The 25142-nt window shown below is 48.3% G+C and overlaps 1 protein-coding gene across 1 annotated transcript in view; it reads right to left on the bottom strand.

The window, feature by feature from the left end:
- Positions 1 to 24646, bottom strand: part of ABHD12 (abhydrolase domain containing 12, lysophospholipase) — a 31838-nt gene extending 7192 nt beyond the window's left edge. The window contains exons 1-7 of the mRNA XM_019793110.2: positions 24609 to 24646; positions 24158 to 24282; positions 16065 to 16170; positions 7670 to 7789; positions 4533 to 4563; positions 2862 to 2907; positions 557 to 686 (exon numbers count right to left, since the gene is read on the bottom strand). Coding sequence (XP_019648669.1) covers positions 557 to 686; positions 2862 to 2907; positions 4533 to 4563; positions 7670 to 7789; positions 16065 to 16170; positions 24158 to 24282; positions 24609 to 24646 — 596 coding nt within the window. The remainder of the gene's footprint in view (positions 1 to 556; positions 687 to 2861; positions 2908 to 4532; positions 4564 to 7669; positions 7790 to 16064; positions 16171 to 24157; positions 24283 to 24608) is intronic.
- Between the last annotated feature and the right edge of the window lie 496 nt (positions 24647 to 25142).

Genomic DNA, 25142 nt, shown 5'->3' with positions numbered 1-25142 from the left:
CAGTCCCAAAGGGAATATTAAACTGCTTCCCCCATTGTAGCAGACGTAGGAAGGGAACCACGCGCTGCTGCCGCCACTAAGTGCTCTGGGAAGTCGTACAGGCTAAGTGACCAAGCTGGTTACAAACGTCCCTAGTTTGCATGTGATCAAAGCCCCGGTCCTCAGGTTGGCCAGCCAGCACCCGCACTCCAAAGCCAGGAGATGCAAAGTCCGAGTGCCTGGTCTCATTCTGCTCTGAAGACAGCTCCCTGAGGCACACCCTTGGACTGAGAGGCAAGTGTGCCCATCCTCCCTACGCAGGGAGACGGCTGCCCCACAGCTGCCCGTGTGTGTCTCAAGTCACTTCTTGGGTTGAGCCGTTAAAGTGGTTCAAGCTCTTCGTGGTCTTTCGTGGCACTTCATCCCCGCCCCACCCCATGGGAATGAGGGACGAGGTTTGTCGGGACTCATGGTGTCACGGGAACCCGAAGCCACCAGGGCACTCTTGGAGAGACCTGGTGAAAAGTCACCCCATGAAGACCTGCTCCCCCATGACTCCACCATGCTGTGAACTCACCCAGTGCCTAGCGAATGACCCCAGATATACAGGGGGTTGTCTCCACTTCTTGCTTTGATCCAGTCAAAAACATGGAGCGCGTCATATGTCATGCCTCGCTCCGATGGTGTTCCTACTGAGTCACCCCAACCTGGCGGGGCAGAAGCAGCAAGAGGAAGAAGTCAAACCCAGCCCATGGAACCTCTTGAGGGGCAGACTCATCCCCTTCTTTCTCAACAGGCAGCCCAGGCTTGTCTGGGCCAACGAAAGTCTCTGCCACCATCATTCACAACCCCATGCAAGGGGTGTCTGGACAAGCCTGCTCCTCCTTCTCCCACTTCCTCAGCCAGTTACAACCCCTGAACCCAAACAGCCATCCACACACCCTTATCTAAGTCTCGACGAACAACTGTGCAGACAGGGCAGGCAGACCCACAGGCTCCTGCGGGCAGATGGGACAGCAACCTCCCCAACCCTTAGGGCTTGCTGGTAGCTGGCCCAAGGTGAAGGGCCAGTGAGACCCCAGCCTGCCCGGGAGCCCCTGCAGGACAGGAGCATCCCCAGGGGGCCCTTGAGCCCAGTTTGGATTCCATGGCCAGCGGTAGCCCAGCTAAAGACAGATGTGGGGAGTCAGGCTGGAGGCAGGGGCAGGATTCCAGGCTCGAGGCAACTCTGACTCAGAAAGGGAAGGGGCTCTTAGAATAGCAGAGGAAAGCTCACCATCTCTGCCCCCAGACTGCATCTTCCCCCAGGGCCCTCCCCCCAGGCTCCTGGAAAGGGCAAGGACCACTGTTGTTTCCAGCAACTCAGCAGTGAGTCATCATCACATGATCTGAAAGCACCACAAGGCTCGGAAAGAGCCAGTTCTGCCACATAAGCAAAACCCAAGCTCGTGGGCACAGTAAGCCACCTCCCCTGGGCACCCCAGACGCCAGACTAGGGAAGGGACTACGTGAGAGACAAGGTCACCCTGAGAGGTTCAGGGTGTGGACAGGAGGAAGGGACATGGAAAGACAGAGACTGGGAGAAATGGGGCTTAGCAATGCAGAAACTAGATGAGAACTGGAAAGAGGAAGTGCTATGAGGGATTTCACTTCCTGGTAGAAGCACAAGCAGGTGAAGAAGGCGGCAGCCACTCTATCTCCCTGAGGTCTCTGGCACACTGCAGGAACAGGAAACCCTTTCTAGCACGGAGGAGAGGATAAGCAGGTGAACTACTTTCAAGATCCTTATCTGTAGTTTTTCCCAACCCAGAACTTGCAAACACTCTTCGGTGAAAAAACCATCCCTGCGGTAGGCAGAGCCACCACTCCCCAGAGGTCCGTGTGCTCATCCCTGGAGCCCGTGAATATGTTAAATTGGGACTGAGGCTGCAGAAAAAAATGGGGCCGCTGATCCGTGGACTGGGACCTGGGCAGTGACAGGCTTACCAGTGTGGGGACAAAGTAATCACAACTGTCTACAAGCCAAGTGAGAGAGAAAGACAAGTCAGGGTCAGAGACCAGACTCAAGAGGCCGTGAGCTGAGGCACAAGGACAGCTTCGAGCAGCTGGAAAAGGCAAGGAAATGGATTCTCGCACAGCACCTCCTGAAGAGGCTGGCCTTGCCAACAACTGGATTTTAACCCAGAGGCTAAAGGTTTTGGACTTGTGACCTCAAGAACTGCAAGATAATAAAGCTGAGCTGCTGTAAGACATCACGTTTGTGGCAAATCGTTACAGCAGCAAGAAGAAACTAACAAGATGCCCACACCTCAGTCTGAGGGTATGGACACCGCTACCCTCCTCCAGTAGGTCAGGCTAAGCAGGCCAAGCAGCCCTCTGCCCTCTGCCGCTGAGACTACAGGAGGCCGACGCTCCTCACAGGACAGCTCCTGGTCAGCACAAAGTATCTTCCTGGCTCACTAAGGTGCACCGTTCTCAGCCTACAGGAACTGCCAGTTCTCCATCTCTTCAGCAGCAAAGCCCTCTGGTTCACTCAAGAAAGAAAAAATACTGAGGGGCAAGAAGTTCTTTTTCCTGCTTTCAGAACTTTAACAAGACAAGCTCTTCTGCCCACAAAATGTGTCTGATGACCAGCTTTGGGGGAGTCTGAGTCCAATAAAGAAGAGACATTATTTTCTACATTTAAAATGTTGCTCAGGGATGCCCCTCGTCTGCACACAGGACACACACGGGAGGACTCTGCCCCCTCACCACCTTACTACCACGCTCGCCATCACTGAGGGTCAGGGCACCGCAAGCTGCTCGCACCACCTCGCACCTGCACCGCAGACCTTGCCGGTAGCAGTGGGAGGGTCCAGACTCGCACTTGCAAAAGAACTCACCTCTGTAGTCAAAGGTGACCACGTGGTAACCAAGGGAACTCAGCACCTGTAAAGTGAAAAGTAAATACCTGGGCAACAAATGCACACATCTCTTACTAAACCCAGCCTGATTTCTGTCTTTCTGCCTGCACACAGTGGGAGCTTAATAAAGACTGTTACCACACTGCCCATTCCCCATGATAAAACCCACATGTCAACAGCTGCTACAGGAGACGCAGACACCCTCTGTCTTAGGGATGTGGAAAGAACGGCTCTCCCGGGGCTCAGACCACAGGGGTACCTCCACATTCACATGGGCTCACAGGTAGCCCCCCGCCAGGGCAGACACCCTGAAACCAGAGACCCAGGAGGAGGGGCACTACCATCAGACACTGCATCTGGGATCCTTACTGCAACCCAGCATTTCTCAGACTTCAAGCTTTTGTTGAATATTTCTATTATTAAACACAAAACCCCTCTAGATGACGAGATCTCCTGGACCAGATGATCACTTACAGCCACCATCTGAGCCCTCCTGGCATGTGCCCAGAGCCACGTGGAAGAGGCTAGCCACCAACATCCCACAAATTCACCTGAGGGAGGTGTGCTCCCTTCTCCTTCCCCTGCCCTAGGACAGCCTGTGGCAGCCGCTTCCCTCCAGCCCTAAGCCTCCTGCAGAGTCTGCCCCCGGCAGGGCCACACCTGCTCCAGGTGCAAAGCCTTCTAAGAACAGAAACCTCTGCAAGCACACCCCCTCCCTGACCGGATCCAATTCAATCAAGGAACAAACCCTCCCACAGCCCACAGCAGCGCCTGGCCTCGGTGTATGAGGGACAGAGCAGTGCCCACAGATGCAGGTGTTCCCTCGAATTTGCTTCTGTCCCTCTCTGTCAGGTTAGCCAGTGCGGGCGTCCATCCCTGTGAGGGGAGGACCAGGGAGATGCCCCTGGAGGCAACCGCACACTTCTGGCTCTGAGACTCAAGCTTCCAAAGAAGACAACCAGGCAGAAGTGGGGGTCTGAGCGCCTGGCTGGGAAACCTGCTGGCCCCTCTACCAAGTCAGCCTGGATCTGGTTCTAAGGTGAGACTTTGGTGTGGCAGAGCTCCTGACCCTGCAACTTGGCAGGAGTGTGGCTCCTTGGCCCTGGGTGCTCTCCATTCGTTTTAGAGGAGAAACACAGCATTTAACAACAATTTCAAATGCTTTTAATATAATTGCCAATATCTGGCATATGATCAACAAAGTCCATTCATTCTGCTTTTGCAAGCTCTCCCTGAAGGCAGCATTATAGGGACGCGTTCCATGGCAGAGGCTTCCGGGGAGGCAGTGTTGGAAAGGCCAATGCTGATCCACTCTCTCACAATACTGGAGGGACTCCCTCTGTACGTTCCTCCTGGGAAGAGCAGGTGGGAAACACCACTTGGGCAATGCGCTTTCCTTCCTATACCTTGTGGATACCACTCTCCTGTCATGCACACTACGTATGTGGCTCTGCCCTTTACACACCCTGCACACACAAATCTGCCCATTGTACACCCTGTGACGCCACTCCGCACGTCCTACACTGCGTATACCGCTCTCCCTGTTACACACACCGCGTACGTCACTCTCACTGTGTACACCGCTCCACCCCATCAGACAGCCATGGACACCACTCCGCACTTCCTACACTGTGTGCCGTCTTCACCTACCTTGTAAAGTTCCACCCGGTGGTCGCCTCCTCTAGAGCGTCAGGGAAAAGGAAACAAGAGTGTGTGTTAGCACATCTTCTCAAAAACGCAGGCCCCAGGGTCAGTACTGGAGTGTCTGGGTCCTTGGTGACTTAGTCCCCAAATCCATACAGGGAGGGTCAGTGGGGGACAGGTGACCTCCTTGCAGGGCATCATAGTGGTTCCGGGCTTGTTTCTGGCAGTACCGTGATAAGCAAGGGAGAGTCTTAGCACTTTGGGGTATCTCTTAATTATTGCCTTACTTCTATTTTTGACTAGATAATACACAGGCACAATACAAAATCCAGAAGACACAGAAGATACACAGCCAGCCCCCCACACCTGCCCAGCATCCAGCCCCCTCTGCAGCTCCTCGGTGACCAGCATGTAGGCAGAAGTGAAGGCGCTTCTTTACTCGACACACACTCTACAGCCTCTCACTTTTCACTCAGTAATTCACAGCCAACTTCCAGAACTCTTTTTAGCGGTGGTTCACCTTCCTTATCTTGCAGTCAACCTGCTGTGAACCTAAGTTTTGCTGCCATGGCCAGCTCATGCTGATGTCCTTTTGCATACGTGTGCTCCACATGTGGGATATGTTCCTACGCATGGAACCGCGGGTGGAAGGTGTGTGTGATCATAAGCCTGACAATTACTGCCCAGGCGTCTTCAGACGGGCCGTGGCCCATCTCCCAGCCCCGCACCCACAGAGCAGTATGTAGCGAGCACTTGTTATAGATGCTAACAGGCTTGCATGCATTGAAACCGCTCCATGTGTCTACACTTCTTTGTCCGAGGACTGTCTATCACTTCTCACTTTGTCCAGCTGTTGGTTAGCTATTACTGTGGACAAACACCAAAGTGGAGACGGGGCCACCTCAGGAAGGAAAGCATGTCAGCGGGTGAGCTCACCTTCTCCAGACTTCTCAGCAGTGTTCCTTTCTTATAGTGAGCACCCTGGCCATTTCTCTGTGGGGTGGGGAGGGCAGGGAGGGTCCCTGAGAGAGACAGGGATGAGACGGAGGAAAACCAATGCAATGCAGCCACAGAAATACAAGGGAATGAGTTTCAGGACCAGAAGGAAATACTGAAAAATATTTTCAGTTATCTTTGGAAAAGTTCATGGTGGCTCTTACCTAGATTGTTCAAATTCCTACCTCGAGCAACAAGAAAAGGGGTTTAGCACATGACACAGTGCACAGCAGTAGCCGGAGACTGGCTCGTGGGGAGCCAGGGCCGCTGCAATCCTGCCAGGCCACGGGGTGCTGGCAGGTCTACACATGCAGTCTCTGGGGACGGGGGAGAGGACAGTAACACTTTCTAAGTCACAGTTCTCCTTCAAACCTGAAGTTTAGCCAGACTTCGTCCTTTTTACCATGTGACTGGCATTGCTAAACTGAACCTTACTCCCAATAAACTACAAAATGTTCTCATTTATAGGAAGATGTCACCAGAGTGGTTATAAACACTTGCTCTTTGAAAAGCAGAAGAGAAACCCACTGTAGCTTGTCCCAGACAAAGAAGAAAGCAAACTACCAAGTGCATGCACGAATCAGCAGCTAAGCGCTCTGCTCTGCGGCCTCATATACCGTCCTTGCGGGCCACCCTTTCTGGACTTCCTGCAGTGTCCACTGTGCAGTGGACACCACCAGGGTCTGCTTGCCCCCACCCCTACTCTCTCCTCCCTTGGCGAAAGGCCTGTGAATTGTCTCCTTGTTGGATCTGCCTATAAAATGACATACCCCCGGTCCACCACAGCAGCCAAGGCGCCACACTGACCCTTACCCGGGCCCGCTTAACACTGCCTCCTGCCAGTCCTGCTGGCTCTCTCATGCGCCCTAAGGAAGCTGCAACAACAGTGACCCTCCCGGGGGTTTTCAGACAATGCTCTGTTCAGAAAATGGACCTCCTCCTTCACCCATGCTGCTCTCCCAGAGATTCTTCTGAACAAGGCCAGCCATGTGGGTAGAAAAAGCCAATTCCCAGTGAATCTGAAGGACATGCCATTAAAGCCACTCTTTTTTTTTTTTCAAAAAAAGACTTTATTTGTTTGAGAGAGAGAGCACAAGTGCACGAGCAGGGGGAGGAGCAGAGGGAAAGGGAGAAGCAGACTCCCTGCTGAGGTAGGGCTTGATCCCAGGACCCTGAGATCATGACCTGAGCTGAAGGCAGACACTTAAAAGACTGAGCCCCCCAGGTGCCCATGAAGCCACTCTTGAAAAGCATCTGGGATAAACCTGAGCGATGGCTTCACCTACCACAGACAGTGCCTTGGCAGCAGCCCGGCAGGACACACTGGCATTGCGGGCACACAGCTGAGAGAGAGAACTCACACCCACCCCAACCCGACAGCATGGTGGGGTGGCCTGCACGGATGATTTTACCTGTGTGCACTCAGCTGGGGTCCCTCTGGCCTCCCTCTGCTTCCAGCTGTCCCTCCTTTGATGTCACCCCGACTCCTTCTCAGAACTCATTGGCCCTTTCCAGGAAGTATGCCTCCCCCCCAAAGGGCATACCTGCCAGCGAGAAGGTGCCAGTCTGCCTGCGACCCTCAGACTGGGATGACACACACGGCTGGTGAACAGGAGACAGCATTCCCCAGGGGCACTGCGGCCCCAAAGTGTCACAATGACCCCTCTGGGGAACCACCGCTCCTAACTCACTGAGAAATCTTATTCCCTAAATCACTGGCCCTCACTTTGCCCTTCAAATTACGTCAGGAAGAAGGAAACACCCCACTCTGGCCGAGGACCCGGGTCACTGTGACAGAGACGCAGCCTCCTCCATTCCACCCGGGTGCGAGCCCCAGATAAGGGGTTTCTGGACACAGCTTCCTACATCTGCTTAACACGGCGGGTGCGGGTGGTTTCCCAAGGAAACTGCACCTGGGCCCACCTTGCCTACAGCTCTGCTCTGCTCTGAGCTTGTGGGAACACCGCTTCATGGGAGTTTCACCCTGACCCCTTTCCCCCAGATCCCATAAACTCTCTGCCTTTTCCTGTATTCCTGGGATGCCGCACGGCCCAACTGCCTATACACTCCCTCACTGCAGTGGGTCAGTAGACCCAACCGGGCCAGCACTGCAGGGAGAACACGCTGCACGGTCTCCTCTTTCTCACCTTGTGCCTGCATTCCCATGCAGGTACAGGATGATAGGGTGGCTGGAAGCCAAGGCATCCTCGTACCACATCTGGTCCTTTCCTTGGGCATCCTTCCACCAGACAGCAGGGACAGTGTGCCTACAAACAGAAACAGAGTGGAATGGCATGATCAGATGAGGATGACTGTTGACAAAATGACACAGGATCAGAGTCACAACTGAGCACAGAGCAGGTGGGAGGCAAACTGCCTCCATGACCAGAAGAAATAACTACAGAACTCCAAGCTATAGTGATGGCTTCTGACAGCCTTGGCAGGAGATTTCCCGACTTGTACCTGGGCCCCGCTGGGCCACAGAAGCTCTTTGGTAGCAGGTGGGCAGGGGTGGGGTGGGTGGGGGTGGAGTTTCTCCCGTGTGAACTGGACACTCTGTAAGGTAATATCTAGTCTGGCTTGTTCACCAGGCCTTCACCTGGGCCTTGCACAGAATGAGTGCTTAATAAATACTAGCTAAGTAACACCCTTTCCCCTCATACGTACCCATATTTTTAAGCTGTACACAATTTTTCATTTATTTTTATTTAAATTCAATTAATTAACATATAATGTATTATTAGTTTCAGAGGTAGAGGTCAGTGATTCATCAGTCTCATATAACACCCAAAGCTCATTACATCACATGCCCTCCTTAATGCCCATCACCCAGATACCCCATCCCCCCTACCCACCTCCCCTCCAGCAAACTATCTAGTAGTGCAATTGCTGGGTCGTGGGGTAGCTCTACTTTCAACTTTTTGAGAAACCTCCATACTGTTTTCCAGAGTGGCTGCACCAGCTTGCATTCCCACCAACAGTGTAAGAAGGTTCCCCTTTCTCCACATCCTCACCAACATTTGTTGGTCCCAGTCTTGTTAATTTTAGCCATTCTGACTGGTGTGAGGTGGTATCTCATTGCGGTTTTGATGTGTATTTCCCTGATGCCAAGACATGTGGAGCATTCCTTCATGTGTCTGTTGGCCATCTGTATGTCTTCTTTGAAGAAATGTCTGTTCATGTCTTTGGCCCATTTCTGACTATATTATTTGTTTTTTGGGTAATGAGTTTGATAAGTTCTTCATATATCTTGGATACTAGCCCTTTATCTGATAGGTCATTTGCAAATATCTTCTCCCATAATATAGGTTGCCTTTTACTTTGCTCACTGTTTCCTTTGCTGTGCAGAGCTTCTTATCTTGATGACGTCCCAATAGTTCATTTTTGCTTTTGTTTCCTTTTCTATCGGAGACTTGTCTAGCAAGAAGTTGCTGTGGCCAAGGTTGAAGAGGCAGCTGCTGCTTGTGTTCTCCTCTATCATTTTGATGGATTCCTGTCTCACATTGAGGTCTTTCATCCATTTAGAGTTTATCTTTGTGTATGGTGTGAGAGAGTGGTCTAGTTTCATTCTTCCGTATATAGCTGTCCAATTTTCCCAGCACCATTTATTGAAAACTGTCCTTTTTCCATTGGATATTCTTTCCTGCTTTGTCAAAGATTACTTGACTATAGAGTTGAGGGTCCATTTCTGGGTTCTCTAATCTGTTCCACTGATCTATGTGTCTGTTTTTGTGCCAGTACCATGCTGTCTTTGTGATCACAGCTTTGTAATATAGCTTGAAGTCAGGCATTGTGATGCCCCAGCTTTGGTTTTCTTTTTCGACATTCCTCTAGTGATTCAGGGTCTTTTCTGGTTCCATACAAATTTTAGGATTGTTTGTTCCAGCTCTGCGAAAATGTCAATGGTATTTTGATAGGGATTGAATTGAATGTGTAGATTGCTCTGAGCAGCACAGACATTTTCACAATGTTTATTCTTCCAATTCATGAACATGGAATGTTTTTCCATCTCATGTCTTCCTCAATTTTTTTCATAAGTGTTCTGTAGTTTCTAGAGTATATATCCTTTTCCTCTTTGGTTAGGTTTATAACTAGGTACCTTATGGTTTTTGGTGCTATTGTAAATGGGATCGATTCCTTAATCTCTTTCTTCTGTCTCATTGTTAGTGTATAGAAATGCAACTGATTTCTGTGCACTGATTTTATATCCTGCCACTTTGCTGAATAGCTGTATGAATTCTAGTAATTTTGGGGTGGAGTCTTTGGGTTTTCCACATAAAGTATCATGTCATATGTGAAGAGAGAGAGTTTGACTTCCTCTTTGCTAATTTGAATGCCTTTTATTTCTTTTTGTTGTCTGATTGATGAGGCTAGGACTTCTAGTACTATGTTGAATAATAGTGGTGAGAGTGGACATCCCTGTTATGTTCCTGGCCTTAGAGGAAAAGTTCTCAGTTTTTCCCCATTGAGAATGATACTCGCTGTGGGCTTTTCATAGATGGCTTTTATGATATTGAGGTATGTTCCCTCTATCCCTACACTACGGAGAGCTTTAATCAAGAAAGGATGCTGTATTTTGTCAAATGCTTTATCTGCATTAATTGAGAAGATCATATGGTTCTTGCTTTTCTTTTTATTAATGTAGTCCATCACACTGATTGATTTGCAGGGTGGTTGAACCACCCTTTCAGCCCAGGAATAAATCCCACTTGGTCATGGTGAATAAACCTTTTAATGTACTGTTGGATCCTATTGGCTAGTATCTTGGTGAGAATTTCTGCTGCCATGTTTATCAGGGACATTGGTCCGTAATTCTGTTTTTTGGTGGGGTCTTTGTCTGGTTTTGGGATCAAGGTAATGCTGGCCTCTAGGGTTTGGAAGTTTTCCTTCCATTTATATTTTTTGAAACAGCTTCAGAAGACTAGGTATTAATTCTTCCTTTAATGTTTGGTAGAAGTACCCTGGGAAGCCATCTGGCCCTGGACTCTTGTTTCTTGGGAGATTTTTAATTACTTCTTCAATTTCCTTGCTAGTTATAGATCTGCTCGGGTTTTCTAGTTCCTCCTGTTTCAGTTTTGGTAGTTTATATGTCTCTAGGAATACATCCATTTCTTCCAGATTGTCTAATTTGTTGGCATATAGTTGCTCATAATATATAATTGTTTATACTTCTTCAGTGTTGGTTGTGATCTTTCCTCTTCCATTCACAATTTTATTTGGGTCCTTTCTCTTTTCTTTGGTAAGTCTGGCCAGGGGTTTATCAATCTTAAAATTCTTTCAAAGAACAAGCTCCTAGGTTCATTGATCTGTTCTACTGTTGTTTTGGTTTCTATTTCATTGATTTCTGCTCTAATCTTTATTAATTCTCTTCTCCTGCTGGGGTTAGGCTTTATTTGCTGTTCTTTCTCCAGCTCCTTTAGATGTAAGGTTAAGTTGTTTATTTGAGACCTTTCTTGTTTCTTGAGAAAGGCTTGTATATACTTCCTTCTTAGGACCTTTGCTACATCCCAAAGGTTTTGAACAGTTGTGTTTTCATTTTCATTTGTTTCTTTGAATTGAATTCTTCTTTAATTTCCTGGTTGACCCATTCATTCTTTAGGAGGATGCTCTTTAGACTCCATGTATTTGAGTTTTTTCCAAGTTTCCTCTTGAGATTGAGCTCCAGTTTCAAAGCATCATGGTCCAAAGATATGCATGGAATAATCTCAATCTTCTGGTCCTAGTTGAGACCTGATTTGTGACCCAGTATGTGATCTATTGTGGAGAATGTTCCATGTACACTTGAGGAGAGTGTGTATTCTGTTGCTTTAGGATGAAATGCTCCGAATATATCTGTGAAGTACAGTCCAGTATGTCATTCAAACCCTTGTTTCCTTGTTGATCTTCTACTTAAATGATCTGTCCATTGCAGTGAGTGGGGTGTTGAAGTCCCCTACCATTGGAGCATCGGTGGCTCAGTCAGTTAAGCATCTGCCTTCAGCTCAGGTCATGATCCCAGAGTCCTGGGATCAAGCCCCACATCAGGCTCCTTGCTCAGTAAGAAGCCTGCTCCCCCTCCTTGTGCTCTCTCTCTGTGAAATAAATAAAATCTTTGAAAAAATAATAAAGTCCCTTACTATTATTGTATTATTATCTATGTGTTTGTTTAATTTTGTTATTAATTGGTTTATGTAATTGGCTGCTCCCATATTAGGGGCATAAATGTTTATAACTGTTAGATCTTCTTGTACAGAATCTTTAATTATGATATAGTGTCCTTCATCTCTTATTACAGTCTTTTTTTTTTTTTTTAAAGATTTTATTTATTTATTTATTCGACAGAGATAGAGACAGCCAGTGAGAGCGGGAACACAAGCAGGGGGAGTGGGAGAGGAAGAAGCAGGCTCATAGCGGAAGAGCCTGATGTGGGGCTCGATCCCATAACGCCGGGATCACGCCCTGAGCCGAAGGCAGACGCCTAACCGCTGTGCCACCCAGGTGCCCCTACAGTCTTTTTTTTTTTTTTAAAGGTTTTATTTATTTATTTGACAGAGATAGAGACAGCCAGCGAGAGAGGGAACACAAGCAGGGGGAGTGGGAGAGGAAGAAGCAGGCTCCCAGTGGAGGAGCCTGATGTGGGGCTCGATCCCATAACGCCGGGATCACGCCCTGAGCCGAAGGCAGACGCTTAACCGCTGTGCCACCCAGACGCCCCTCTTATTACAGTCTTTGGCTTAAAATCTAATTTGTCTGATATAAGGATTGCCACCCCAACTTTCTTTTGATGTTTATTAACATGATAAATTGTTTTCCACCCCCTCACTTTCAATCTGATGTGCCTTTGGGTCGAAAATGAGTCTCTTGCAGACAGGATATGGATGGGTCTTGCTTCTTTATCCATTCCATACCCTGTGTCTTTTGACTGGAGCACTTAGCCCATTTACATTCAGAGCAACTACTGAAAGATATGAATTTAGTGCTTTTTTATAACCTGTAAAATCACTGTTTCTGTATATTGCCTCTGTTCCTTTCTGGTCTATGCTACTTTTTGGCTCTCTCTTCACTTAAAGGATCCCTTTTAATATTTCTTGCAGGGCTGGTTTAGCAATCACTAATTCTTTCAGTTTCTGTTTGTTTGGTCCTGGAGGCGTTCTATGACTCCTTCTATTTTGAATGACATTCTAGCTGGATAAAGTATTCTTGGCTCCGTATTTTTTTCATTTAGCACCCTGAATATATCAATGACAGTACTTTCTGGCCTGCTGGGTCTCTGTGGATAGGTCTACTGCCAGCCTTATGTTTCTACCCTTGTGGGTTACAGACCTCTTATCCAGGGCTGCCTTCAGGATTTCTCTTTGTCTTTGAGGTTTGCAAGTTTCACTATTATATATATATGTCGGGGTGTTGACCTATTTTTATTGATATTTGAGGGGGGGTTCTCTGTGCCTCGGACTTGGATGTTTGTTTTCTCCCCACATTAGGCAAGTTCTCTGCTATAATTTGTTCCAGTATACCTTCTGCCCCTCTCCCTCTTTCCTCTTCTTCTAGGATCCCAATTATTCTAATATTGTTTCATTTCATGGTATCATGTATCCCTCTGCAGTTGCTCAGCCCTTGCTTGGACAGCAGTCGCCCAACCGCGCCACGGTTCACAGTTTATGGCCACCCCGAGCTGAGAGCCCAGTCCTGGGCTCACTGATTGCAGTCGGCTTCCCAGCTCTAATATTTGGGAGCTCTGCCGCACTCAGGCACCCCCGGTCTTCCTGTGACCCAAGGATCCTGAGACCACACTGTCCCACCTAGGATTTCACCACCTGAGCACCTTTCAGGCAGGGACGTCCCTCACTGGAGCAGACTTCTAAAAGTTCCAATTTTGTGCTCCACTGCTGTATCACTCCAGTAGCCGGCTTACAGAGCCCCCTCCCCCTGCGGCTTATCTGCCCACATATCACTCGGATTCACTTCTCTGCACCTCCTACCTTGCAGAGTGGTCACTTTTCTATTTGTAGAGTTGCAGCTATTCTTTTCTTAGATCTCTGGTTGAGTTCACAGGTGTTCAGAATGATTTGATAGCCATCTAGCTGAGCTCCTGGGACCTGACGAAACTAAGTCCTCTGCCATCTTGGACTATCTAGTCTAAGCTGTATACAACTTAACTCACAACTACTTATGATAGTTCGTGCTGTCAGAGGCCATAATTCAGCGACACTGATCTTTATGAGCTGGACATCCTTAAAGCACCATTTCTTTTTTTTTTTTTAATGATTTTTTATTATATTATGTTAGTCACCATACAGTACATCCCCGGATTCTGATGTAAAGTTCGATGCTTCATTAGTTAAAGCACCATTTCTAACGGACAGCAGATTCCAGAGCCTGCTCACAAGGCATCTGGGAGCAGACCCATCTCTGCAGGAGGAGATGCACAAGCCAACATGCTACACGGATGGATTGGTGTCAGCCCAGCTCATCCCACACCTGGCCGGGCAGGTGCACTCAGTCTCTCTAGCCAGAACTCTCCCTTGGGGAGATGGTCTAGTTAATCTGAAGTCAGTCCACATCAAATGCTGTTAATTGCTGGGGAGGGTCTGAATGAATAAGGTTTTTTTTTTTGTTTGTTTGTTTGTTTTTAAAGATTTTATTTATTTATTCGACAGAGAGAGACAGCCAGCGAGAGAGGGAACACAAGCACGGGGAGTGGGAGAGGAAGAAGCAGGCTCCTAACAGAGGAACCTGATGTGGGGCTCGATCCCAGAGCACCGGGATCACACCCTGAGCCGAAGGCAGACGCTTAACAACTGTGCCACCCAGGCGCCCCTGAATGAATAATGTTTTTCTGTAAAACATATTCACATTTATTAGCAAGAAACTTGAAGATATTTAACGGCCATTTTAAAATTTTCTAGCTCTTAAGTTCCAGCATTTCACTTCTTCTCCTTCCCCTTCTTCTTCTTTTTCCTCTTCCTCTTCTTCAGAGGGTAGAGGAGGGAGGGGCAGAAAGAGAATCTTAAGCAAACCCCATGCCCAGTGCAGAGCATGACATGGGGCTCAATCACATGCCCCTGAGATCATGACCTGAGCCAAAATCAAGAGTCAGACCCTTAACCGACTGAGCCCCCCAGGTGCTCCTCAGCATTTCACTTCTGTTTCTTTGACCCATTCCAGAAGATCACACTTTGGGTGGTTCTGACCATAATCACTCTTTGGTAATTATAAACCCATGGGACCAAAAGGCACATTTTAAAGATCCTGGACACTGATGTACTTCCAGGAGCCAGCTTACCCCAAACCCAGTGCTCTTGACAAAGGCCCAGGAAGCTCCCAGCCAGAGGAGAAGAACCCTATTCCCAGGTTCCTATACCCTTCCCCCTGCCAGATGGAGAGCTTATGCCCACAGACAGGCAGCTGAGAACAAGGCCTACTGCTGCCCGAGGGCCCACAGCGTCCTCATGACAATATGGGGCACAGACCTGGGCCGGCCAGCCAGGGCCCAGCAGCACACAGCCTGGCTGTCACTAAGCTGAGTCTCGCCATTGCTGTCCCTAAGTACAACCTTCTTGGGTGATTACTGTGGGAGCTTTCAGCCTAAGTATCAGAACCACAAACACCTCTCCCTCAGTAGATTGCCCTAACTACTACCCAAGGAAGAGGTCCCCACTAACAATCCCCTGTCCAGCAGGGGGGCTGACAAATTCCCTACCAAATAGCTCTGAGCAAAACACATCAAGCTTCTAATGACACAAGAGCAAAGTGTCCCATGCACTAATTGTGTAATTAGTAAGATTAAATTAAACCAGAAATAACAAAAGCTAGTCTCAGCATTAACTCCTAGAATAATAATCTCCCCATTTTATGCTCTTTACCCGAGACCATTAGGTATGGCTGAACTTCCTCACAGCCCACACTGGGAAGCCACCCACAGCATTTTGTTTAGAAGCATCTCATGTACCCAGCAGTTTTCTGCGAGGGCAGGAGACGTCATGGCTGCTGAAAGAGAAACCCAGCTACATAAAGGGGCAGTGATGCCAAGCTGCTTCTGAGAGAAGAAAGAAAATGCCACAGAAAAGTTTGTCAATTTTAATTTAGTTGTTCAGAAACACCCACTTGTCCATGGAGGGAAAGCAGGAAAACATATTCCAAGGAGACAGAAGTCACAGAACTTAAGTCCAATTTAAATTTGTAGCTCAAAAATAGTCAATACAAGAAGAGAGCAAACACCACCATTATCAGTGGCTGGAAGCACTTTGTGTGAAAGAAATCCAGCTGTTTTCAATGTCTAAACATTCCCTTCTCTGAGAAGAAAGGGTATATCTCAAATCTGTGCTCACAATTCTGTGCTCATACTCTCTTTTTTCCCCCAGAAATAAGGCCCTCTTCTACAAACAGCCTAGTTCACAAAACCTTTGCTGTTTGAAAACCTCGGAACAGATCTGATGCTATCACATTGTGCTCCATTAGGATCAAATCTAGCCAAGGTCTCTGCTTTGGAAACGGAGAGGGGGAGAATAAAAAATGGACAGGCAATTGTCTTGGACAACCCTGGCCACGCTGCCGGGCACTCACCAGACTCCAATGGTCACGTCTTCCTCTGGCTGGAGGTAGTAATTACACGTGTGATTCAAACCTTGATCCTGTGGTTTTTTCAAGTCAATGAAATAGGGAACCCTCACTGTGGGGGACAAAGAGATGGAAACCAGGATTAGTGAGGGCAGACGGACACACACGTGTACACACAGCAGAGGTGAAGCTCTCAGGAAGTGCCAAGTCTTCTCCAACCCAAGACTGCCAGGTACGCAGAGCCCCCAGCCTCAGGTGCAGGGCTGGGTGAGCATGCACTGGGATGCTGTGGGCACACCTGCACGTCCTCTAGCAAGGATGAAGTCCGAGAACAGACGGACCCCTGATGGTTGTTCACGGCAGAAAGACAAAAGTGAGGGAAGAAAAGATCCCCGAGGGGCCTGAGGGACCTCCTGGCCATGAGAGAGTCTAGAGATGGGGACGCCAGCCAGGCCTGGCTAAGCCACAACTGAAGGCTGGAACCTGGATGGTGGCGGTAGGGACAATGGGAAAGGTGACAGGTGGGTGGTGTGTTCTGGAGCCAAGGCCACAGGACTTGGTCACCAAGTGAATGTGGGTGTGTGTCTGTTAAATGGGGTCCTGAAGTTTCTAGTGCTGTCACTTCATGCAGAGAGGCAAGCAGGAGATGAGGTTTGGGTGCAGGGAATCCACAGAGCCCATCTAGAGTTGAGTGACGCCAAGTGGAACTGTACAACAGGAGCCCTACATTTAACAGGTCACCTGCCAACAGAGCCGAATTCTGTAATGCGCCCACACTGTGGAAAATCTAGGGGCCATTAGCTGGAGACCAACTGAGGCCCACTAACGTGGAGGAATGCCCACGCAGTATAGGTAGAAGAGCAGAGAAGGAGTGAGACGACCATATATGCTGCATTTGCCTCATAACGTTACTGTAAAAACAAGCAAATGTATTCAACGTCACAACCCACAGGGGACTCAGAAAGAAATAAAGGAAGACATAGGCCAGGCTGTTACCAAAGTGGGTGTGTGAACACACATGCACACACGCACTCATGGGCGGGGGGGGAGATTTAATTTTACCTTTATACACTGTTGCACTGTCACTGCTTATGGTGAACACAATTTTTAAAGCTATATTTAGTCAAAAATTGAAAATTTTAATTTTTTTCTTTTTGAGAGAGAGAGAGCATGTGAGCAAGGTGCAGGGGAGTGGGAGAGGGACAAAGAGAATCTTAAGCACGCTCCAAGCTCACCGTGAAGCCCAGCACAGGGCTCGATTTCTTGTCCCTGAGATCATGACCAAAGCTGAAATAAAGAGTCGGATGCTAAAACAACTGAGCCCCCCAGGTGCCCCAAAGATTGAAAAATGTAAAAAAAAAAAAAAAAAACCCAAACCTTGAGGCGAGATTTACTCACTTTATCAAATGGCAACTCCCAAAGGGGGTAGCGACAAACAGCAGGAGGGTCCTGGCCTCAAGGCAATCCTACCTTGTATAAGGGAGTCACACACCTCTGTACAGTTTTCTTTGGTGAAGAGAGCTATTTCATTACAGAACTGCACTTATCCACACGGCGCAAAAGCCAAACGTGCTCATCTCCCACTACCGTCCTGTTCCTGAGCCACAACCTTTGATCTCCCCCTCGGGGCCTTTGCACTTGCTGTCCTCTCCACCTGAGTACTCTCTGGCCACATACCTGCACATTTGGCTCTCGCTCCTCAAATGCCCACGGAAGCTCAATACACATTTGCTGAAGAAATTAAATACACACTCGTGAGGACATGGAGACGCACACATGCTCCTTCCCCAGGGAGTCCCTGAGCATTTCAGAGCATGCAAGGAGATAAATCTTCCCACAAGGGCTGCCGTTGGTACTTTCAGCTTCTTAATCCACCTCTCCCCCAAGGGAAGGCTAATTTTTTTTTAACTTTAATTATGTCTTTCTCTCAAAAGAAAAAAGGGGCATCAAAAGGGTGGCATCACACGTCCTGGTGCTGCCGCCATGCCGGCCCCATGCCGTGCGCACCGTCCTGCAGCGCCTCCTGTGATGTGCACGCCACCTCTTCAGCTTTAGAGCTCTTGTGAGGTCACCAGCTCCTGTCTCACAGCCCTGGGACTTGCACCCGGGCAGCCTGACCCCACAGCCCGCACTCTTGACTAATGACACAGGAAGGAAGAAAGGTGAATGGCCCTCATGTCCTTTTCAGGATACCCCGAAAGACACACAAGTCCCAACTCCCAGTCCATCAGAACGTGACCTTATTTGGATACAGGGTCTTCACAGAGATAATCAAGCTAAAGTGAGGCCATGAAGGTGGACTTCAATCCAGTAGACCTGGTGTCCCTATCAGAAGGGAAAACTGGGACACAGACACGGAAGGGACAGAGGAAGACAGTGGACTGGTACCGGGAGAAGCCAGCTGCGTGATGACAGAGGCAGAGGCTGGAGGCGTGCAGTCACAGGCCGAGGGAGACACCACAGACTCCTGGCCACCACCAGAGGCCTGGAGGAGGCAAGGAAGGACCGTGCCCAGAGTCTCAGGGAGCGTGGCCCTGCTGACACCTTGATCTCAGGCTTCCAGGCTCTAGAAGTGGGAGAGGATAAATTTCTGCTGTTTTAAGCCATCCAGTTTGTGGTATTTGTTACAGCAGCCCCCGGGGACCAGGGCAGCCATGCTATGGGGGTCAGATTTTACTCTGGCAAGGGGACTCAGAGAAGGCTCCTGACCAGAAAGAAGGCTGGCAAGGGCCTGTGTTTCCCGTGCTGTTTCAGATGCGGGTACCTACTCCTGTGGTCTCCATCCTGGGACATTGTTCCACGCTGTGGAGCTGACGGCTGCAGCTTCACGAGCCCATTCGTCACCTGACAACTGTGAAGTGAAATGACTTCCTCAATCAAACTCTGAAAACCCAAACCCCATGCCCACTGTTCCACCCCACACCCAGGTTCCCTTAATTCTGCTCCTGAGACTGGAATTACCCACCCCCAGCCCCCTTGCCAAACAGAAAGTGCGTGTCATCAAGGGCTGAGGGCACTTGGCTTCCACTGGCTCAACTCTCAGGCTTTGGCGGGTTCTGTGCTGGGGGAGAAGGCGGCCAAGCTACTTCCACATGACCCCACAGCTCAAAGGGAACGCCCTACCTGTGAAGAGTGTTTAATGAGGATTAGCAGCTAATCCCAAAAGCTTCAGGCCTGAGAAATCTAGAAACTGAGAAGCCAGAGTCCCCTCCAGGAGGACCTCATTCCACAAAACTTATCTTCCAGTCCACTTTTCTTCTGTTTCAGAAATAACTGTGAAGAAGGCGGCAGCAAATGCACTGAGTCCAGCAGCTGCCGCCCATGTGCCTCTCTTCCCGTGGGGCCCCTCCGGAGAGCGGAGGTCCAGGGTCAGTCCAGGAGGTCAGACAGCTCCAGGGAGGTGTGGCCAGAGGAACCACTGGTAACTACTGGTCTGAGTAAGCAAAATGCCACAAACGGACGGGGTCAAGGGGTGCAGGAGGAGGGTGACAGGATATGCCCAGGCCAGAACACACCTCACTCCTGCTGGCCAGAAACAGGTGGGTACCAGGGCCCCCTGACCTCCTGTGTTATCCCTTGGCCCCATGACCCTCGGGGCCCTGCTTCATTCACAGGGTTGGAGCAGGGACACAGAACAGGCAGTCCACAGGGCACGGGGCAGGGGCAGGAGTGAGGAGTCCGGGACAGTGACCAGCCCCTCATTGCTAGCTATACAAGTTCGGCCTCACACACAGCTTAAGCACACAACCCAGGAACCCAATACACATGCTGCTGTGCCCACAGGCCTGCAAGACACATCCAGCTGCTTCAACCCCACCTCTGGCTTCCCCTCCTTCCCATTTTTCATTATTCACCCTCTGGCCGCCCTGTCATTTACTGGCAACCACATACCAGAGGGCATGATTTAGAGAGGATCTGCACAAACAGTGTTCAGCGAATAACCAGTGAGGACACGACTGAATGGAAAATGACCTGTTCTACCATCCTTTTAGTCCATCTGCAAAATACATGATAGGGTGAGAGGCTACAGCTACTTAGCCACAATGGACACTTTTGACTGCCTTAAGATTTTAAATATCGGGGCTACCCCTCATCCCAGTCACCGATGCACTGGAAGAGGTGTGGTGCCGACAAGGGGAGGGCAGAGGCCTCTCTGGGTTTTATCAAATTCTAACACTGTGATGGGGGCTGTAGGGCCTTCCATAAGAGCAAAGGGGATAAGAAAGGAAAATAGTAGGGAGGTTCCTCAAAAAATTAAAAACAGAAATACCGTACGATCCAATAATTCCACTACTGGGTATTTACCCAAAGAAAATGAAAACACTAATTTGAAAGGATACACGCACCCCCATGTTTACTGCAGCATTATTTACAATAGCCAAGATACAGAAGAAGCCCAAGTGTCCATGGATAGACGAATGGATAAGGACAATGTAGTATACACACATACACTAGACTATTACACAGCCATAAAAATGGACAATATCTTGCCATTTGTGACAGCATAGATGGACCTAGAGTGTATAATGCTACGTGAAATAAGTCAGGCAGAGAAAGACAAAAAATACCATATGATTTCACTCATTATGTGGAATCTAAAACAAAAACAAATGAATAAACAAACAAAAAGCAGAATCAGACCTGATCTGTTTGTAAACACAGAGAACAAACTGATGATTGCCAGAGGGGAGAGGCATGGGCGGACGGGCAAAATGGGGGAAGGGAAGTGGGAGGTACAGGTTTCCAGGTCTAGAATAAGTAAGTCACAGGGATGAAAGGCACAGCATGAGGAATATAGGCAATGATACTGTCATCACATTTATGGTAACAGACGGTGGCTACACTCACAGTGAGCACAGCCTAATCACTATGTTGGGCACCTGAAACCAATGCAATACTATGTGTCAATTACTCAAAAAAATTTTAAAAGGAAAGAAGGAAAGCTATCAAGGGTTAAAAAGGACTGCTAAGAGGAAGCATAAGAATTATTATCCTGGAGAATGTTGAAGCGGACTGGCTGGCCTTCTGCTTTAAAAACAAATACATAATTCATATATCTAACCTATTTCCCAAAAAAGGCCGAAGATAATATGAAGAGAGGAGCAGCTCTGTGCAGGCCTCTGAACCAAAACATTCCTTCTCACCGAGAGACAGTTCCGGATCCAAGGGCGAAGAAATGCAGAGAAGATATCTAGGCTTCATTACTCAGCCATAAACAAGGATGAGATCTTGCCATCTGGGACAACGTGAGTAGACCTAGAGGGCATTATGTACGCTAAGTGAAATAGTCAGACAGAGAAAGACAAATACCATAGGATTTCACTTACATGTGGCATCTAAAAAACAAAAGAAAGGAACAAACTGAAACAAACAAAAACCTGAAACAGACCCACAAATAAAGAGAACAAATTGGTGGTTGCCAGAGGGGGAGGGGGTGGGGAGATGGGCAAAATAGGGGAAAGAGATTAAAAGGTACAAACTTCCTGTTAAATATACACAACACGGAGATGAGAAGTACAGCATAGGGAATACGGTCAATCCTGCTGTAGTCAGGATGCTGACAGATGGTGACGACACTTCCTGTGACGAGCGCGGAGTAATGCATACACTTGTCAAACCTGTGTTGTACCCCTGAAATTAATATCCTACTGTATGCCAACTGTACTTCAATGTAACAAGAACAAAAAAAGTCATCTAGACTTCCAGACCACAAAATACTGGGTATCACCCAACATCACTGACACTGGAATCAGACTTTGGAACCTGAGTAGGTGAAAAGCACATATACTGACGTTTATGTGTAGAGACGCAGACAAAAGAGACCAGCAGGAAACAGATCAGCAACAACATTAATAATTTCCTCAGAAAGATCTTTTCTTCTTCTGTTTTTGGAATGCTCATGTAGTTTTTGCTTATGAAAATATATTTAAAGTAGAATAATGCCTATGCTTTTTCTACAGCTTATTTATCTGATTTATGAATGTGATTTCAGGTAGATTTGTGTGAACTTAAGAATATATTCCTCGATTTTGTTTTGAGGCCCAAAAGATTGTTTAGACTTCCTTTAGACTCCAAACGGAAATCCACAGGATCATGACCCACGTTTTGAGGAGACAAAAATGGAGGTGCTACCCCTCCAGCACCATGGGCTGGAACTGGCAAACCACTGCAGGCCAGCACTGGAGACCCCCACTCCCCCCCAGAGGAGGCAGCACAGACAGCTAACGAAACCACCTCCTTTACAACCGCTGCAGGAGGCGACCGCACGGCCACACAGTGGACATCTGGAAGGTAAGGGTAAGCGACTGGCATCTCCTTGTGGAGGTGCAGGGGACTGGATTTGGAGAACCCAAAGTTCTGCTCTGTGGAACATCCTACCATTTCATTAGGAAACCAACCAAGCAACACTTGTGCGCTGTGTCTAAAGTAGCCCAAATAACTGATCTGAAGAAAAGCAATTCAATTCAAATATTTGCTGAGACCCCACCATGTGGCAAAGGCACTTGCCCAAGGCACCCGGAGGCCTACAGAGTTGGAAAAGCCATTCAGAGTCCCTCCTAAAGTCTGACATCAGGTTATCTGCAACCCGGGAGCTCTGCATTTATATGTAAACCCAAACTCTCTCCTACGATGGACCGACTGTGGACATTTAAGGGTTAAAGTCGGAAAATCAAAACTCCCTTGATTTTAGTATGCTGTTAGTTCCTTTTAAGTTTGCGCCTCTCACACTGACAAAAACTTAGAGAGGATAAATTCCTCGAAGTTCAGCTACATTTCCATTAGAAAAATCAAATGCCTCTTGGTATTACAAGTATTTTACACTTATTTTAAGACACCAAATTAAAAAACTTGCTTTAGATTTACAAAGTATTAAACACTGACCTTACTATTTCTCTTCCTCCTCCTGCTGTTCCTCTTTAGAGCAGAAATGCCCTTTGCAGCCAGCGACTTCCAAGTTCCTGTGATTAAGTCCACTGTAGACTTCGTAAACATGAACTTGTATGCCCAGGCGCCTACACAGCCTGCAGCACTGCAGTACTACAGATGAGGGCTCTGGAGCCCTGACACGCCTGGCCCCATGCCACCCCTCAACCCGCGTGTCCCCGGCCACAGGCACACGTGAGCCATCCCAACACCTCCTGTGTGTCCTCCCCCTCATCTTCATGCTCTTCCTCCTCCCTCCTCTCTACCGGCAACCCTGCTGCCTCCCACGGCATCAGCCACAGCTTTCAAACCTTTCCTCCCAAATACACAAGGTCCAAACCTACTCTTTGCAAACCAACAGCTAAGAGCATACACAGAGCCCGCCTCGGCTGGTTCAGATGCTCCCATACCTGCAACCCAAGCTGAAGGTCATCGCTGAAGGAGTACCTGCCGTGTGCCAAGCACCACGTTCTGTCTTCAAACCCTAACACTCACAGATCCGGCCTCTTCCCTCCTAGCCTCATCTTGAAGGTGTAAAATGATGCTCCTTAAGAGGATTGTTACCAGCAATTATGTACCTGGGAGCCCTCTGTCTTCTACTTCCTAAGCTTGAGACTTCTGGACCTTTCTCCTCCCACTTGCACAAAAGTAAATACACAGCATGAAAAAAAACCCACCTTTGGAACACACAAGGTCTAAGTTAACTCAGGGAGACTACAACACCCATAGAGTCAGCATATAATTCCACAGAAACCAAAGCATGTCATGCTGAGTTTTGTTTTTTTTTTTATTTTTAAAGAAAAAAGTCCTAATTATTTTTGTTTAAGGTGGTCACCTTTCAGTGGTCATCTTTTCCAAGGGCAGTGAGAGCACTGGGCACAAGGGCTAGATGGCACAAGGGCAGAGCACGTCCAACACAGCACTGTTAACATCCTCACCCACTGCCCTAAAGGAGGACCCCCACCGAAGCAGGGGTTACCTGTGCACACAACTGTTAGCCCTGGAGGGCAACGTCGACACTGCAGCAGCCTGTAACTGGGAAGGGGCACAGGGAACTTTCTGGGTAATAGAAATGTTCTATTTCTTGATCTGAGTGGTAGATATAAAAATATATAAATCATCATGCAAATGGACTCTTACTAAAATTCAAGGCAAAGTGGGCATGTGGTACTTACCGAAATTCAAGAAAATCAGTTTGGCCTGTATCCCAGGACATAGTTTGATGAGAAATGGAATGGCAACATACAATCCCAGAACACAGAGAAGTATCTTCCTCAGTCGGAACCACAGGCCCTTTCGCCTGTAAGAGAAGAGCAATTAACAGGTCAAAGACTGTAGGTGCAATTTTGCTCCCGTTTATTAATAGCATTATCAGAATCACTAACCAAAATCCACATGTCGCTTTCCCCCACAATAATTGTGCCAGTAATTAGACTAGCCTCCCACCTACTTTTGTTAAAATAATTATTTTAGACAGTCTTTCAATCTGAGCTTAGAACTTGAGTGCGTGGGAAGGGGGAGGGTACGTAGTTTCTCCGGAAAGCCAACAGACCGTCCGGACGATTTCCTATGCTCGTCCTGCGATCGATCAGAACATAGCACAGACATCGATCAGCTCCTCAGCACGTGACCAGCCTGAAGTCAGACAGTAGCTGCAGCTTCATCTCGGGAGAGTGGCTGGCTCTAGGCCACGTGATCTCTGCCCCGCAAACCAGCCTCAGGCACGGGCTGCCCACTGGCTCCTTGGAGGGAGTTGAAACATCCACAGAACCTGCCTGACCAGGTCTGAGGAGGGAGCAGGGGGCTGACAATGAGATTGCAGCTGACACAGCCTGTCTCTGCATTCCAGCCTACATTCCATCTGGCACCACTGGCTGGAGGCTCCTTCTCCAGCCGACGCAGGCCAGGTCTCCAGACCCTCTTCTAAGCCCACCCAGCTCCAAGACTTCCTCATCCTATTCCTGATGCCTTTTCAAAAATGTCCCTAGTCCAGAGATTCTAAACTTCTTGGACTAAGGGTTTCTCTACAACTAGAAAACTGAAGCCCCCAAAGATCTTCTGTTTACATGGTTTATTTTTATGACTATTTGTCATGTAGGAAGTTAAAATAAAATTTAAAAATATTTATTCACGTATCTAATAATAACAAGAAAACCATTA

The sequence above is a fragment of the Ailuropoda melanoleuca genome, chromosome 6 (assembly GCF_002007445.2).
Source record: "Ailuropoda melanoleuca isolate Jingjing chromosome 6, ASM200744v2, whole genome shotgun sequence".
NCBI lineage: Eukaryota > Metazoa > Chordata > Mammalia > Carnivora > Ursidae > Ailuropoda > Ailuropoda melanoleuca.
Note: the sequence above shows the minus strand (reverse complement) of the source record. Positions and strands in the feature narration are given on the sequence as shown.